Here is an 18,471-nt window from a genome sequence, read left to right on the forward strand (position 1 = left end):
GGGGACATCTTACACAATCCAGACATTCTGGGGAATTCTCTGGTCTTTCCTCCACATTGATCACTGCTCATATAGTTACTGAAAGCTCCATAAGCAGAGTCCTCATTTTTTTTTTATTTCTTCCTGTATCACTTAGAACAGAGACTGTGATATAATAAGTGCTCAGTTCAGAATTATCCGAGTCCTCCTGGTGTGTCCTGTGAGTCCTGCTCCTCCATCGCTGCCGTAGGCAGGCCAGTGTTGGCCCTGGCGGGAGTGCCTAACCAGCCTCCTGAAGGTGCAGCCTCCTAGCTTCTCACAGTGAGCCTACGACTCTGAAAAACAAAAGGCAGGGTGGGGACTGCCCTCTGGGTTTTTGGCAACTGCTGCTGTGGTCTTATGGCACAGAAGGCTGCAACGCTAATGGGCATCCAGGTCTGGAATGGATGAAGGCGTGAGGTGAAGTGGATTTCTGTAGCCTTACGCCAAAACCCTAATGCCCCAGCACATGATTCTGGCGTAGATAATGGCTCATCTGGGGAAGAAGTCTAGTGACCAATTAATGTGTGCATTTAGTGCTCCAAAGTTACCTCCTTTGAGTGTTACTGAAGTGCTTCTCTCTATTCTTATTTCTTAGGACGACATAGGAAAACATAAATGGGTACCAGACAGCCCTAGATACGGATTTAGGTTCTGCTGTTGACCAGCTGCATCTCTTTGGCAACTTAATTCCTAAGCCTTACTTTCCTCACTTGTATAATGAATGGGTGGGATCATCATAACTTGGAGGATTAAAGATGCAGTGTATGAAAAATGCTTATTAGCATTGCAACTGGCAACTGTATGAGTATTTTTCCTGATATATTTTAATCCCATAAAAATGTTTATTTTAGGATTATATTACAAGGAATAGTTTTCAGTATGATATAGTTTGTATAAGGAACCAAAGCTATGCTCACAGTTGAAGTGGTGTATGATGTCACAACGAAGTCAGTAATAGAGATAATTGTCACTCTTTTAAGAAAATTTTTTTTTTAATGTTTATTTATTTTTGAGAAAGAGAGAGACAGAGCATGAGCGGAGAAGGGACAGAGAGAGGAGACACAGAATCTGAAGCAGGTTCCAGGCTCTAAGCTGCCAGCACAGAGCCCGACATGGGGCTCAAACTCATGAACCGCGAGATCATGACCTGAATCGAAGTCAGATGCTTAACCGACTGAGCCACCCAGGCACCCCTAATTGTCACTCTTTAATGTAGAACATTGAACTATAAACACGCACATTGGACCAAGAGGACACCTCTGCTTTAGGAAAGTCACTTTGACTGTGGCAAAGACAATCCTTTCATTTTCTAGCTTCTTTTGTCATGTTGTTGCCTCAAGTTTCCCCATCCTATGAGAGAGAAGCATGGATTAGCTGTGGTAGGATTTGCAGTATTGCAAGTCTGGAAGAATATCAGTAGCCAAGAATATCAAGTTCTCTGAGTCAGCACTTTCTTGGAATTACTAGGCCTGCTTTTCATCGTTACCGGCCAGTGGCAGCCAATGTCAGCAATGAGGCCCTTGTGGGTACCTGTGTAGCTGTAAAACAGAAATCTCTGCACTCAGTCTTTTCTCAGCCCTGTGGCCACCGAGCTGTGGCCTCTGTTCAGGGTCACAGCAGTTCTCCTGATTCAGGCAAGCAGGGTGAGGATGTCCCAGCTGCAGACTTTGTGTAGATTCCACTGAGCTCTGGAAAGAGCTGGGGCCCCATCAACCAGGAATGGGAAGACCAGGATGGAGCTTCTTCTTCAGTGAGGCCCCAGTTGCCTGGCCTGCCGTGCTCCGTGAGTGTGCTCCCATGGCTGGTGGGAGAGCAGGGACTCACTGCACCATGGATGACCCAGATTTGTGGCCAGATGGTTTGAAGCCTTTGGACGGTGAGGTCTGTGAACAGGGGCCACCAGCAGGAATTGGATAGTGACCAGGGCTGGGCCTCTGCTGGCTCTTGACTTGAAAGACAACTGGCATGTTCCCAGTGAACTTGGGATATTTCTAAATTTAGGGCTTAGCTAGGAAACAAGAGAATATAAGCAGGTTAATGCTTATTACAGTGGTGGAAACACTGTAGGCTTTGGACTCAGATAATTCTGTGTTCACATTCCAACATGATTAGATTGTTGCTGTGAACCTCAGGCTTCTCATTGGTAAAGTGGGTTCTTTTAAGGAAAGTGTGTCATGTGGTATCTGGCTATAAGAGAACCTAGCCTATAGGACTTGTTTGTTTGTTTTCTAAGCCACATAACAGAGGTCCAAAAGTAGAAATTCCTGGTATTGGGCCAGTGGCTCAATGACATTAAGGGTGCATCTTTGTGGTTCTCTCGATGTTTCTCTTGTTTTTAGTCTTAATGTCAAAATGGCTGCTGTAGCTCCACACATCAAGTCTGTGTCCAAAGCAGGAAGAAGGAAAAGGAGCAATGCTGGCTTCTTCTGTCCCTTTTGCCAGGAGAACAAAAACTTTCCCAGAAGCTCTTGGTAGACTTCTGATTATGTCTCATCCTGGAATTGTGTCATGTAGCCATTTCTACCAGCAAGGAAGTCAGAAAAGGCAAACATTAGCTTTTAAATGGCTACAGTGGAAGGTGGTTGGGGAGAGGGGGTTGGTTATAAATTAGTCATTCATCAATCTCTACCGTAATACTTGGGATTAAAAGGAATCTAATTAAAAGAAATTACCGTTTTCTTTTTATTTTAATGGTTATGTCCCCCCTTGGAATCATTGTCTGAAGTTTCCTCTCTCACATACCATCTTTTAGAAATAATCAATAATGAAGGCATAAAATACTCTTAGGCTTATGGAGTCCACCAGTGGAGCCTAGGGTTGGTAGAGGTGGAGTTCCCAGGGGCAAGTGGGAAATTCTCACTGAAACAATGGAGAATGTCACATTAAGAAACTGATCAGAGTCAAACTTATATCTAAATCAGAGATAGAGTTAGTAACTTGGCATCAAGGAAATGAGAACCAGTGCAAGAAGGTGTAGGGGGCAGTATTTTTTAATAGAAACATAATGTGACTCACATATGTGTTTTTAAAATTTCTAGTAGCCATATTAAAAAAGCAAAAAGGAAATTAATTCTAATAGTATTTTTATTTAACCCAATATATCTAAAATATTATTCCAACATGTCATCAATATTCAAAGTTATTGTTGAGATGCTTTACATTTTTTTGTACTACGTCTTGGAAATCTAGTTTGTATTTCAACGCTTACAGTTCATCTCAATTTGGGCTGGTCATATTTCAAGTGCTCAACGACCACATATGTCTAGTGGCTATTGTATTGAGCAGTGTAGGCTACAGAAATGGTTCTCAATCATGTTGGTCCCAATCCTTCTTTTTATAACAAATGATTTGTATTGCCCCCACTATCCTGAGTTGAAATTTGTGGATACCATGACCTGTGTTAGTTAGGGTGGACTGAACAGCTATACTAAATAGACTCCAAGGTGCATAGTAGTTCAAACAAACACAATAGAAATTTAGTTATTTCTCTTGGAGCAGTTCAACATGTATGTTCATGGTCAGCAGATGATTTCTCTCCATCTTCATCATGAAGATTCCTTTCACTTTGTGGCTTATATTACTATTATCCATTTTATGGCTGTCTTATGATTTGTATCCAGAAAGCAGACAGGGAAAAGAGAGCATACTGCTTCTTAAAAGCCTCGGCTCAACAACAGCACGCACCATACGCCATTGACTTGAACCTGGATCGCTTACGTAGATATATTTAATAGCATGGGAAGCTAGCAGTGTAGTTTAGTTGTGTGCTCACAGAGGGTGAATAGCTACCCCCTGTTTATGTATATACAGAAAAAAAAAAAAGAAAAAAAGAAAATGTAAAGGAGAGCAATAAAGGAGAAATAAAAGGAAAATAAACATAGTAAAATAATATGTATTTCAATATGTATTTCTAGCTATACTAGAAAAAAATAATAAAGTAGTCAGGTGCTTGGTTACCATGAATGTGATAGCTGTAAATGCTGGGGTGTGGTATAGGTGATCAGACACCCCAAGTAGCCTTACTGTAACGGTTTTCTGAAAGGGTAAATAATGGTTGATACAGTTCTGAACAAAGTTGATAAATTCTGAACAAAGTAAGTATTAACTTCCTTGAATATGTAGGGTAGTTGCATTCTTGAAAAATTTAGTATATATTAAAACAATATAAAAATAACTTCTTATTTGTGACAACATGGGTGGACCTGAGGGCATTATGCTAAGTGAAATAAGTCAGATAAGGAAAGGAAAATACTTTATGATGTTACTTGTAGGTGGAATCTTAAAAAAATGAACTCACAGAAACAGAGAAAAAAATTGGTGGTTGCTAGAGGTGGGGTGGGGGTGAGGAAAATGGAGGAAAGTGGTCAAAAGTACACACTTTCAGTTATAAGATAACTAAGTTCTGGGGATGTAATGTACAGCATGGTGACTATAGTTAACAATACTGTATAGTGTATTTGAAAAATGCCAAGAGAATAGATCTGAAGAAAAAAAAATTGTAAGGTGATTTGTGAGGTGATGGGTATTAGCTAAACTTATTGTGGTCACCATTTTATAATGTATACATATGTCGAATCATTATATGCATACCTTAAACTAATACATTGTTAATTGTGTCAGTTATGTCTCAATAAAATGGAAAAATATTAAAAAACCCTCTATTATTATGTATAAAACTGGGTTTATAGGATCTGATCACTATAAATATCACTATGAATGGATTTTTCACTTACATAGAGTTTCTATTAAGATATTCAGAAATCACACAGGATGTAGGACAATATTATGTAGGACAGATGATTTGGTATCCCAGGCCCTGAGTTTTCTAAAGTGCCTCCCAGGAAGTGGTATTGCCATTTTCCCAGCTGAAATCTTTTTTTTTTTTTTTTTGGCAGGGAGAGAAAAGGAAAACGGATATTGGAAGGCAAATAGCATTAACTGCCTCACTCTCTCTTTCATTGTTGGTCTTCACCATCTTCTATAGGATTTGCTAGCATTCCAAATTCTCCTCTATAGTAGGACAGAAGTCTCCGTGCCAGCCAACACTCAGACCCTCATAGGAACAATTTTATGTCTCTCAAGTACTCACTACTGTTTTCTGCAGTAAACCTAGTCCTCTTCCATTTAGTGAACAGGTAAAAGTTATACCAGGAGTACTGAAATTTATTTTATTTAAGTCACCATTTTACTTCCAAGTAATTTGGTGTTCTTTATTTCCTTGAATAGGGCTTCTTTGGTATGCTTTCATCCTTTTGCATTTCCACATTTTCTCACAAGGTGGCACCAAATGCCTTGGTGCGGGTGGTCAATGGCTGTCTGGAGGCTTAGCTTTGTTTCCTTGGTGCTTCTGTCTGTCACGTTTAATGTTCAACCGCAGGTGGTGTCCCCAGTCAACCTTGGGCCTCTGTGGTGTTCAGTATTGGTATAAACCAAGATACAAGAACACTCCACCTATCTTTCTCCATTTAGGTGTGAAGAGCTTTATTTTATAATCAACAGTAAAAGACAATCATTAAATAGTATAATCATGCCTTAATGAATATTTTTAGGGTGTTTTGATTCCTTGAAATGTTTTAGCCATTTTCTTGGCAAATATTGGCTATGCAATTAGTACAGTGTTATAATGCATTTAAATTTAGCCTTACTGGAGATGTAAATTCTCTTAATTTGCACTCATCTAAGACTTCCTATGGCTGTATGACTGCAAAGAGGAAAAATATGAGGTGAAAGCTGATAGTATCCTGATTTAAGTTGTTTTCAGTCAGCATAATGAGGCATCTTAATCTCCAAGTCAAAGTTTGACAAACATTTAATATGCAGTTAACTTTTTTTTTTAATTTAAAATAAACGCGTAGAATTATTAAGGAGCTACTTCCTGGAGAAGGGTGTCTAGTCATCAGACAAGTCTCACACAGTTTCATTCCATTGTGATTGGTCTCTTAGAGCCTAACCCTACGTGAACAATACCTAAAAGAGACTGGTATAGAAAACTACAAGACTGATTTAATCTTTTCATGATGAAAATTTTTTCATGATGTGCTTGACAGCACATTTTTTGCCTTGGAAGAAATTTACATGGATAGTCAGAGTATAATCAGAAGATACTTATCAGGTATGGACTCAGAGCAGCAGAGTGGATTGGATAACCTCAATGGTGCTGTCATCTGGTAGACTGGCCTAGATTCTCATGATGGTAGGCCAGGTCCCTCCTTCCTTAGGATAGCATCATTGACAAGACATGACCTGCATTTGCTTCTCTGAGTTGCCCTTTTCTGTAATTTCTTCATTGATCCCACACCCTTCTTAATCACACAATTGTCATTAAGCCACACCCTGCCCTACCTCTTTCATTACAAATGTGAAATACATGCAGTCATTTGTAGTTGGCTTCTCTTGGGAGCCATTATTTTTCTTAAAGTGGTTTCCCTCCATAGACATAACCTGGCAGTGCTCTCAGCAATTCAGCTCCTATCCTGTCAGGGAGGACATAGATTCCCCAATTTACTCAGTTCTTGGTGCTTAGTTTTTCAGTCTCAGATATATATCTCAGTCTATCTTAGTATTTTCACAGTCTTTCTTGGCCAAAAGCAATACCTAACAGTTAAAATCAGTTAGTAAGTCTGTATGTCCTAACAGTTTGGTAGCTGTTTGAAAAAATAATACATGTAAATTGAAAGAAAAAGTAATGTTTACATTTCATTCTTAGGTAACTACAATAATCTTGAATCTCGGAATGAGACTGGACATCACCACCTTTGTTTCCTGTTCTATATTAATTTTCATACTGCGCTTGCTTTTTATCTCAGCAGTCACCAAAACCCCAACTTCACAAGGATGCAATGACTTTCAAAAGAATGTGGTGCAATTTAATGTTGAAACTTTGAACTACCTCAAGCTAGTAGCATGCATGTTGTCTGATACATGCCAACTATTGCTGTTTCCCTCAAACATTTAAAATATTAATGATGTTCTTGCGAGTTCACCGTGGTTCCCTGGGTACCTGGGACACAATTTGAGAACCACGGGGCTAGAACTCAGTCATGTAGCTGCATCTAGCTGCAAGGAGATGAGGAAATATAATCCATTTAATTTAATCTAGTGGCATCTGCTCCAATGGATTAAATACATAAAAACTTTTTAAAAATGTTTATCCAGTTTTGAGAGAGAGGCAGAGCATGAGTGGGGGAGGGGCAGAGAGAGAGGGAGACACAGAATCCAAAGCAGGCTCCAGGCTCTGAGCTGTCAGCACAGAACCCAATGAGGGGCTTGAACTTACAAACAGTGAGATCATGACCTGAGCTGAAGTCGGAAGCTTAACCAACTAGGCCACCCAGGTACCCCTGGATTAAATATTTAAATATTAATTTTACATTTTTATTCTTACAGTGATGTTTTATACCCCTGTTGGTAAGTTATTGAAGGGCAGGTGGTTATTGCCTCCTTGTAATAATAATAAATATAATATTGCCTCCTTGTAATAATAATAACCATATAATGGTCACTATTTATTAAGCACTTATATGTAATAAGCACTCTACTAATGTGTTTTTCATATATGTTCTCACTTAATCCTCACAATACCTTTAGAGGTAGGTAAAAATATTATTCCTATTATATATGTATATATATTTATGGAAAATCCTATTTAGATGAACTATCTTTGCATGAAGTCACATAGAAATTAAGTGGCAGAGCAGGATTTGAACCAGGCTGACTTTAGAACAAAACTCACTTGACCACCATGCTTTAACTTTGACATTTATTGACTACAAAAATTAAGAACAATATTATTATATATTGTATTGACATTACTTACTGTTCCACTTGTGCTGAAGTAATTAAATTAGTACTATCTTTTATACACTAACTGTCTTCAGAGGATTTAAAAATTGAATTCTCACAATATCACTTGAGCAAGCCTGAAGAGGAGACTTGTTCAAAATAGTTCCATGTCAGCCTTCCCACTTTCTAGTCTGAAATAATACAGATGGAAAAGGGGAAGGCCAGTATGTATCTCCCCACTTGACATTAATCAAAGTCGCTTACCTGCAGAGATGTGACATGAAAACATTTTGTTAACATCTTGACCACCCATTTTTGTTGCAGGAGGCCGAGGGAAAGACGGTGCCCCCATCATCACTTTTCCAGAGTTTGTGGGGTTCAAACACATCCCAGAGGAAGACTTCCTGAATGTCATGACCTACCTGACTAGCATCCCCAGGTGAGTTGAACACAGCATTTTGCTGGCTTCCCAGTCACTTAGTTTATTCTGAATTTCCCATGTGACAGGGCTGGGTTGAGATGGAATTTTTGCTGAGTGCAGCCCATGCTGGTATGTAGCGTGGCCAGTTTCTCTGATGTATCCCTCACAGACAAGGGATAGGGGAAGAGGCTAGAAAACAATGTCAGTTTTGACTATGATTCACACATAGGAAGTACTTAGTAAACACTGTTGAGTGAATGAAACATTGGTTGAACATGCTAATGCTGCATCTGCCCCTTCAGGTTTATTGCAGTAAAATAAGGTGATTCTAGCTTCCTAGGGCCTGTCATCTGGGACACATGACCATTTCTCAAGGAGGTCAAGCCATATTAGGAGCTATTTAGTTTATTTTCCCTAAATAAGGAGGAATTCTCCATATTCAGATGCAGAATCTAAGGCACAGAGCAAGAAAACAAAGGCTGAGAATAAAAACTGTGTTTGTAGCTGAGAATATGACAGAGATGTTTTTGGGCATCTGCTTTTTCTCTAGCCCGAGCCTTACACCTTTATTGAGTTGAGTCAGTCAATACCCAGGCTTCCAAGGGGTGGAGTGTGGGACAGAGTTCATATTGATGAACCATTTTACAGACAAAGATAGAGCTGGGAATGAGGCCCAAACCCAACTCTTTGATAGTGCTGTGTCCAGTCTCCAGCCAGGAAAGGCCCTTCCCTCCATGGGTTTATAGGGCTTATGATGTCATCTCTTACTTAAATTGCTGTGAGGTTAGGAATTTATACAACGGCCATGTGTGTGCTGTTTAGCTTGTCTTCCATCTGCCTCATGTGATTTCGGGGTCAACACCAGCTTTGTCATTGAAAGGCCACTTGCAATTTCATCCCGCCTGTGGAGATTAGGAAGTTGAGTTATTTGCTTTAACCAAAGCCACTCTAAAAGATTTATTTTTGTTTTTGTTTATTACTATTCATATTTCCTCAGAGAGAGCTATGGATTTTATTTTTTAATGCACTTCTTCAAAGTTTATTGCTTAAATTATATGTAACCAATTCCTTTCCTTTCTTCCTTTGATCCCTGAAAATGGTATGTGTTATGCAGATGCGTAAGGATTTGGGGTTTTGTTGCTTTGAAGGAAGGATGCTGTGTGTGTCTCTGGGCTGTGCTCATGTGGTTCTCTCTGTTGAGACCTTTCCCATCCTTCTTGGCCTATCTAACTTCTACACATTCATCAGCTTTCAGTCTGACCTCATTTCTTCAAGGAATCCTTCCCCAACTTCAGTTTCGCTCTCACAGACTCTTAATTTCCATAGACACCTGAGCTTAGCTCTTATATAACACTGTAGTATATGGAAATTGTTTCTGCCTTTCCCATTAGACTGTGAATGGCTCAAGAGTAGGGACCAAATGCTTTTGTTTTGTTTTCTTGTTTTTTTTTCTTTTAGCCCTAGCTCTAGCACAGTGTGCCCTGCACATAGTAGGGTGTCAGAAGTATTGTTGGTAGAATTTCCAGTTCTGATAGAATTCATTTCAATCAAAAAAAGAGTATTTGCTATAGGGTGAGAAGGAGGCTGCTGACAGAGAGAGAGGAACTCAGTCCTCACTCCTGCCTTAACCTCCTTGGGTTGTAGGGAGTTGAACCTGGTCTCCCTCTTTGGCTCAATTGCATTCCAAAATAATGACACCCATCAGTTCAGCAACTTCTCCTTCCATGGGGAGCTGCAAAGGAAAGGGTTGAGCAGGGAGGTGGGCAACAGGTGGAAGTGCCTCCACCTATTCTCATTATATTTGGTTAAAACTCACTGTTGAATTTTACTGAATCCCCGATGCAGTCATATGCTAAACAAATGGGTTGTTTTTGTCTTGTACTTGTAGCCTTTTCTGAGTCACACTGAGAAGCATACGTTGAGTGCTATCTGGACCAATGTAGAGAGAAGCATAGAGGGGTAGAACCCCTATCTCCTAGATGTAGAAATAAGACAAAACAAGGGGCTACTTTTTTTTGGCTTGATGTCTTTTTTTCTGTTCTATATTCCCTATATAATTTCTGGCAAATAGGAAGTTTTTTAGTTTCCTAGAATGCTGTTTGTTTCTTGAGAAAGAATAGCTGTCTGACCAGTTATTCCCCTTTTCTCTTCTTGGCATTTGCTCATATCCACTCCTCTTTCTTTCAACATAAAGAGCCCCACCCCTCTTTCTTTCCACATAAGACAGAGACAATGGGTAAGAAGGCCCAAAAGGGGAATTTGACATGAACCTTGCTTTCCAGGTTCCATTTCAGGTTCCAGAGAATGAAACCAGCCTTGTTTTTTGTAATTCCTATTTTCACAATATGCATCTTCCTAAGTCTTACAGTGGTAACCAGGCAACAGAGCCCTTCCCAGGTTGCAAAATGTTTTATAGGCAGTTGATGGAGGGCTCATGACACAGAACAAGAATTGATGTACTAGAAGAGGAGGATGGCAGGAAAGGGGAAAGGATATCTCTGTTCCTGAAATTAATAAGGACCTCTCATTGTGGCTGGGTTGGGTGAGTGAAGAAAGCTTCTCACGGCAGCTCATTCTTCACTAGATCTTTGCTGAGTGCCAACAGTGTGGTTGGTGTTATTAGGTGCTATAAAGGACCAACAAGGCCATAAGACAATGTCTTGAACCTCAGGAAGCTCATCACATGACTCTGTTGTCATGATAGCTTGTGAAATATGCAAACAAAGTATTATAGAAGATCAGAAGAGAGAAAAGTCACTTAAGACAGGAAAAACAAGGAAACCTTTAGGAATGAAGGTGAAAAGATAGGTAGGATTTCCACAGGTAGATATGCAAGGCAACATTCCAGAAAGAGAGAATAAGGTGGTGTTTAAGAGCTCTGGACACAGCCCAAATCTGGAACGCAATCCACATTCTACTGCTCACTAGCTGTGTGATCTGGGGCAAAATATTTGACTTCTATCCAACCCCCCCTGGTTTTCGAAGTCTTAAAAAGAGTGTGTTTGGGGAACTTTGGCCATCCAAGTTGATCAGAACAGAGTGAGGCTCCTTTTCAGTAGTGAGAAACGAGAGCTGGAAAGACATCTGGAAACAGACTAGGCAAGGCCTTTCCCACCAAGTTGAGTAGTTTAGACATAATGGGCAGGAAGAGGTGGCTGGAGGTTTTGAGGTGGGGAATGACAACCAGATTAATCTGGTGGTGGTGTGCAGAGTGGATCAGATGGAGCCAAGAAAAGGAGGCAGGAGACTGATTAAGGGCTTCTAGACTCGGATGGGCGCAAAGTGAAAGGGTGTGAGCTAGCGTGTTGACAGGAGGACTGGGTAGAAAGGGATGGACAGAAAGGACAGGTGTTGGGGCCAACTGGGATGGGGGAGGGGGAGAGTGAGAAACTAACGGCTTTAGGAACTGTACTACCAGACAGATCTTACTGCTTGTCTGGGCATGTGGGATTGAGCCCCCATTTTGGTTTTCATTGTCTCGTCTTGTTTTATTTCATTACTTTGCCTGATTCTTCCTTTCCAAAAGTATGCTAGGATGTGGTTCCCATCTTAGCTGCACATTAGCATCACTTGGGGAGTTTTAAAATATCCTGACGTCCAGACCAGACTAAAATCAGAATTTTTCAAGGTGTGACTTGAGCTCCAGTAGTGCTGGAAGCAACTCAGGTGACCCCAGTGTGCAGCCAAGGGTAAAACTCACTGTGCTAGGTGCTGATAGGGAGACACTGTGGTCAAAGGGAAGGAACACTTGAGGTGTGAGGAAGAAAATGCAGACTCAGGCTTAGCTTTTGGATAAGATGCAGTACTGGGGCATGTGGGGAAGTTAAAAGACAGAACGAGAGCAGCACCCAGTCTTCTACTTTTGCCTTCATAGTTCTGTATTTCTTCTCTCTAAATGCAATAAAAGCCAAAAATTCTATTTCCTGAGCTTCCCTGACTCTGGGGTATCTTTGTGAATTATATGTAATACATAACCATTGAATTATAAATCTTCCCACATGGATCTCATGGTATTAAAATATATATAAAATATAAAAAGTATCATTGCCACATCACCATTATGTTTCCAATAACAACTGAGGGCTCACTTTAGCCTATCAGGTACCATCTGCTATGTATTTATACTACTAAGGGTTTTCAGAATCTATCTTATAACAGTAACAGGATAAACCTAGGAGTCAGTTTCTCAGAGGTATTACTTATATAAGATATTGTCACTTAAAACATGTTTCCTGTGGCTACAGATTGTAGCCAAGCAGTTTGAAAAGGCATTAGTAAAAACATTCTGAACAACTGAGGTCAGCTATTTTTAGATCACAGTTGTTTTTCTCAAAATCAATATTTGTATAACTCAGCATGGATTTTTATTACTGAATTACTCTATTTAGTTTCTTTGTTTTAGTCCAATTCTGAGTTCATTATTTGAAAGGGATTGGGGGGGGCGCCTGGGTGGTTCAGTCCATTAAGCCTCTGACTTTGGTTCAGGTCATGATCTTGCAGTTTGTGAGTTTAACACCCGCGTGGGGCTCTGTGCTGACAACTCCGAGCCTGGAGACTGCTTTGAATTCTTTGTCTCCCTCTCTCTCTACCCCTTGCCCACTCAGACTCTCTCTCAAAAATAAACATTAAAAAAAAAAGAATAAAAAAAAAGAAAGGGATTGGAGAAAGTACTTTTATTAGATAGTACAACAGTCACGTTTCAGAACAGTGGTGAATTTTACGATTATTTACTATTTCTTAAATTTATTAAAAATGTTTATTTATTTTTGAGAAAGAGGAGACACAGAATCCAAAGTAGGCTCCAGGCTCCCAGCTGTCACCACAGAGCCCAAAGTGGGGCTCAAACTCATGAACTGTGAGATCATGACCTGAGCCAAAGTCGGATGCTTAACCAACTGAGCCACCCAGGCATCCCTGATTATTTACTATTTCTAAAGGAACTTTTCTATAAATGAATTTGTTGAGAGACCTGTTTAAGTTTGAAGAATTCTCCTATGTCCATTTGCCTCCCATAAAGTCTGATTAATAGTCTTTGAGATGAGTCAGATCCTCATTTATGATATGCTGTCTGATAGAATGCTGTCTGGCATTTCTACTTTAGGAAAGGAGGGGAGAAGGACATTGCAACTATTTGCCTTGTGAATTATAATGAGAGTTTCTCTTTTGTATTAAAAGACTGAATGGGGCGCCTGGATGGCTTAACCAGTTAAGCATCTGACTCTTGATTTCAGCTTGGGCCATGACTCCAGCATTGTGGGATTCAGCCCTGTGTGAGGCTCCACACTGAGCTGGGCATGGAGCCTGCTTGAGATTTGCTCTGTCTTTCTCCCTCTGCCCCTTTCCCCTCTAAACAAAGAAACAAACAAACAAACAATAAATAAATGAAAACACTGAATAAATATAACAATTTGTCAGCTTTAGAAACTAGCCCCACCAATGAAGTTAGTTCATTCTGGGCCTCTTACTTATGGAGGCAATAGAAAAGCGCCTGTTTTTAAATGGCTTTGAATAGCATTAATTGGAAAAGATCTGCTTTGATTGAGTGGCAAGGGTGAGGTATGTTATTTCTTGGGCTGGCTGTGGCATTGCTCCTCAGAGTCAGGGAGATGGAATCATTTCTTTGACTTCTAAGGATAGAGGTCCAGGATGGGGAGTCTTGTTGGCCTGTTGCATTGCCCAGGGTGGGTAGATTTGCTTCAGAGCCCTCAGAAAGGATGCCTTGAGAGACCAGACCTTAGACAGCCAGCCAAGACTTGAAATTTGAGAGCACCCCATGGATTTGTTGTGAATAAATGGTAACACTGGCAAGTAAGTCTTATAGGCCAAGATAATTTGAATGAATTATTTTAGAGGGCAGAAAAACATTTAATATGTTAGATTCTTGTCCTTCTCTGTGTAAGACTAGGAGTCTGACAGTATTTCTCACCAGTAGGATGAGCTAGTGTGTGCATAATGGCTTTTCTTTGTTCATTTGCTTTAGAATATCTTAACTATCCTGCATTGTGTCACCTGTCCTTTTCAGATAGGAGCCTACTTTCCCTTTTCCGATATGTTCAATTTAGATTTCTTTAGACATTCAAAGCACAGCCTCTTGCTTGAATTTATGGGTGCTAATGGTTGTAAATATCTGGAATTTGGCCTTATTCAGTGGTATTATCAGTTATAAAGAAGATAATTGCCACAGTCTAACAAATAGGCTCATCTATTTATTATGTGATGTGGGTTGTTTTGGTGATGGGGTGGTCTGAAGAATTGAGATGAAATTGGGCAAGATGTTGGGTGTGGTATTAACTTTAAAATGTGAATGCTGCTTTTTTTTTTTAAGCTTATTTATTTATTTTGATAGAAAGAGATGGGGGGGGGGTGGAGAGAGAGAGAATTCCAAGCAAGTTCTACACTGTCAGCACAGAGCCCGACTTGGGGCTCAAACTCATCAACCATGAGATCATGACCTAAGCTGAAACTAAGAGTTGTACACTTAACTGACTGAGCTACCCAGGCACCCCTGAATGTTGCTTTTTAAAAATCAAGCTTTTGATGGAGAGCAAGCAGCTCATCATGCCCTCTACAAGTCATTATGTGGTCAGTAATGTTTCCTAAAACTCTGTGAGCCACAGAGGGTGTTGACTTTTGCTGTTTATTTTATTTTTTGTACTATTTATTGATTTAACAATTATTACATGGTTCTTTACTATTTATTACTTACTAGTTTAAGGGGTCCTGAGAATGATGGGGTAGGAGGATTCAGTTACTCCATAATACCTTATTAAAAATACCTTATTAAAATATTATTAAAAGACTCTAGACATTATTAGCACAAGTACCTTTCTGATTGAATAATCTATACAACTTCACTGGGATGGTAAACATTGAATTGCATTTAGTAATGATGTGCACTCAGTATTATCAGTCAGAATATTCTAGGTTGAAGGCCATCAAACTTTTTCTGTAAAGGATCAGAGAGTAAATATTGTAGGTTTTGCAGGCCATATGATCTCTGCCTCAATGACTGAGCTCAGCTGTTTTTGCGGAAAAGCAAATATAGATAATATATAAACCAATGAGTGTGGCTGTGTTGCAATAAAACTTTATTTACAAAATGGGTGTGGAGTGGATTTGACACATGGACTGCAGTTTGTTGGCTCCTGGTCTAGATTAGTTGTTCCCAGACATTAGCATACAGCAGAATTTGGGGGACTTGCTAAAACACAGATTGCTGGTCCCACTCCAAGTTTCTGATTCAGTAGGTTTGGATGAGGCCACATAATTTGGATTTCTAACAAGTTTTCAGGAGATGCTACCACTGCTGGTCTGAGGATCACAGTTTGAGAACTATACATAGCTAGTGAAAAGTAAAGCTTAGGACTTAGATTTCTTGGCTCCTGGCTTGGTGCTATTTACACCAACCATAATGCGAAACTTTTAGATAATATTATGGTGGTGATGTCCATGGTGCTAATTTACATATTTGTTTTTATTTTTTGATTATCACCTTTAGACAATATCTTGTGGTTCTTTGCTATGAAAAGTGAATTTTGCATATTTATGATGCTTCTCTGTCCTTGCTCCCTTTCATCCCCCAATTTTTGTTAGTTACATTATTATTTTTAGATCATACAATGGTTACCATGATAAATTTAAATAACACAGTTAATTCTATCTGGTGATGCAGCAACCTTAGATAATATCTGTTGATTTTTTTACCATATATTTCCATCTTTTTTCTGTCTCTCATCTTTCAAGTTCTTCTACCTATATACCACTTTCTTTCAGTTGGTAAGACTTATAATGTATTTTACATTTTTACTATATGTGGGTTTTTCTTTGACTCTAGTTGATTCTATACACAGAAATCAGTAAAATGCATTTATACATGTAATATGTTCATACCTCTAGAGTAAGAAATGTAATTCTATGTCATTAAACCTGTGTCACTCAAAGGAGTGCTACACATGTTAAGGTAGATAGGCTCTCTTTTCTAAAAATCCATGTCACAGTTTAATTCATTTCAGACTCAGGCAATGTCTTTTTTTTTTTCACCTTTTCCCTTAGCATTTCTTTTGCTTTTTTTTTTAAGTTTATTTATTTATTTTGAGAGAGAGAGAGCATGTGCACGTGCATGTGTGTGCGACGTACTTTGAGAGAGCGTGTGCACGTGCATGTGTGCACAGAGAGAGGGACAGAGAGAGGGGGAGGGACAGAGAGAGAGGGAGAGAGTATCCCAAGTAGACTCTGGATTGCTAGTGAAGAGCCTGACATGGGGCTTGAGCCCAGGAACCGAGATCATGACCTGAGTGGAAACCAAGAGTTGGAAGCTTAACCCACTGAGGCACTCAGACACCCCTCCCTTGGCATTTCTAATTGTCTTTTTTTCTTGTTTATACAGTAGCATATATCTATATTGCATTATTAATATCTTGCAGATTCTTTGTTATAGAATTTATGTAATACATATATTTTTTTCTTGAAGACTTTTTTTGAGGCCCGCTGGCCTACCCTTATAATTGCTGTTATCTGAACCTGTTGCCAGATGTCAACCTGGGATTGCTTTTTATCATATCTCTGGAAAGATTGTTCCTTCTTTTTTATTTAAAAAATTTTTTTGGGGGGGATTGTTTGGGTGGCTCAGTTGTTTAACTGTCTGACTTCGGCTCAGGTCATGATCTCAGCCCCTTCTTGGGCTCTGTGCAGACAGCTCAGAGCCTGGAACCTGCTTCAGATTTTGTCTCCCTCTCTCTCTGCTTCTCCCCCACTCACACTCTGTCTGTCTCTCTCTCTCAAAAATAAATAAACATTAAAAAAATTAAAAAAAATTTTAATTGAAGTATATGTGACACACAATGTTATATTAGTTTCAGGTGTACAGCATAGTGATTTCATTTTCATTGGAAAACTTTCAAGTTGTTTCTTTTTCAGAAAGGGTGTATGGTAAGTGAAATGCACAAGATTTAATTTTTTTAATTTAATTTTTAAATTTTAATTTAATTTATTTTTTCAATTTACATCCAAGTTAGTTAGCATATAGTGCAACAATGATTTCAGGAGTAGATTCCTTAATGCCCCTTACCCATTTAGCCCATCCCCCCTCCCACAACCCCTCCCGTAATCCTTTGTATGTTCTCCATATTTAAGAGTCTCTTATGTTTTTGTCCCCTTCCCTGGTTTTATATTATTTTTGCTTCCCTTCCCTTATGTTCATCTGTTTTGTCTCTTAAAGTCCTCATATGAGTGAAGTCATATGATATTTGTCTTTCTCTAATTTCCCTTAGCATAATACCCTCTAGTTCCATCCACATAGTTGCAAATGGCAAGATTTCATTCTTTTTGATTGCCGAGTAATACTCCATTGTGTATATATACCACATCTTTATCCATCCATCCACTGATGGACATTTGGGCTCTTTCCATACTTTGGCTATTGTTGATAGTGCTGCTATAAACATTGGGGGCATGTGCCCCTTCAAAACAGCATACCTGTATCCCTTGGATAAATACTTAGTAGTGTAATTTCTGGGTCATAGGGTATTTCTAGTTTTAATTTTTTGAGGAATCTCCATACTGTTTTCCAGAGTGGCTGCACCAGTTTGCATTCCCACCAGCAGTGCAAAAGAGATCCTCTTTCTCCACATCCTCGCCAACATCTGTTGTGGCCTGAGTTATTAATGTTAGCCATCTGACAGGTGTGAGGTAGTGTCTCATTGTGGTTTTGATTTGTATTTCCATGATGATGAGTGATGTTGAGAATTTTTTCATGTGTCGGCCATCTGGACACTCCAAAGAAGTCAGAAACTTCTTTGGAGAAGTGTCTATTCATGTCTTTTGCCCAATTCTTCACTGGATTATTTGTTTTATGGGTATTGAGTTTGATAAGATATTTATAGATTTTGGATAATAACCCTTTATCTGATATGTTGTTTGCAAATATCTTCTCCCATTCCATTGGTTGCCTTTTAGTTTTGCTGATTGTTCCTTTCACTGTGCAGAAGCTTTTTACTTTGATGAGGTCCCAATAGTTCATGTTTGCTTTTGTTTCCCTTGCCTCTGGAGACATGTTGAATAAGAAGTTGCTGCCAAGGTCAAGGTCAAAGAGGTTTTTGTCTGCTTTCTCTTCGAGGATTTTGATGGCTTCCTGCCTTGCATTTAGGTCTTCATCCATTTTGAGTTTATTTTTGTGTATGGTGTAAGAAAGTGGTCCAGGTTTATTTTTCTGCATGTCACTGTCCAGTTTTCCTACCACCACTTGCTGA

General features: G+C 39.4%; 1 protein-coding gene across 1 annotated transcript in view; it reads left to right on the forward strand.

The window, feature by feature from the left end:
* The window catches only part of MCF2L2 (MCF.2 cell line derived transforming sequence-like 2), a 267,297-nt gene that overhangs the window by 38,041 nt on the left and 210,785 nt on the right, over positions 1 to 18,471 (forward strand). The window contains exon 3 of the mRNA XM_043594796.1: positions 8,128 to 8,242. Within this exon, the coding sequence (XP_043450731.1) occupies positions 8,128 to 8,242 (115 nt within the window). The remainder of the gene's footprint in view (positions 1 to 8,127; positions 8,243 to 18,471) is intronic.

This window comes from Prionailurus bengalensis, chromosome C2 (genome assembly GCF_016509475.1).
Source record: "Prionailurus bengalensis isolate Pbe53 chromosome C2, Fcat_Pben_1.1_paternal_pri, whole genome shotgun sequence".
Taxonomy (NCBI): domain Eukaryota; kingdom Metazoa; phylum Chordata; class Mammalia; order Carnivora; family Felidae; genus Prionailurus; species Prionailurus bengalensis.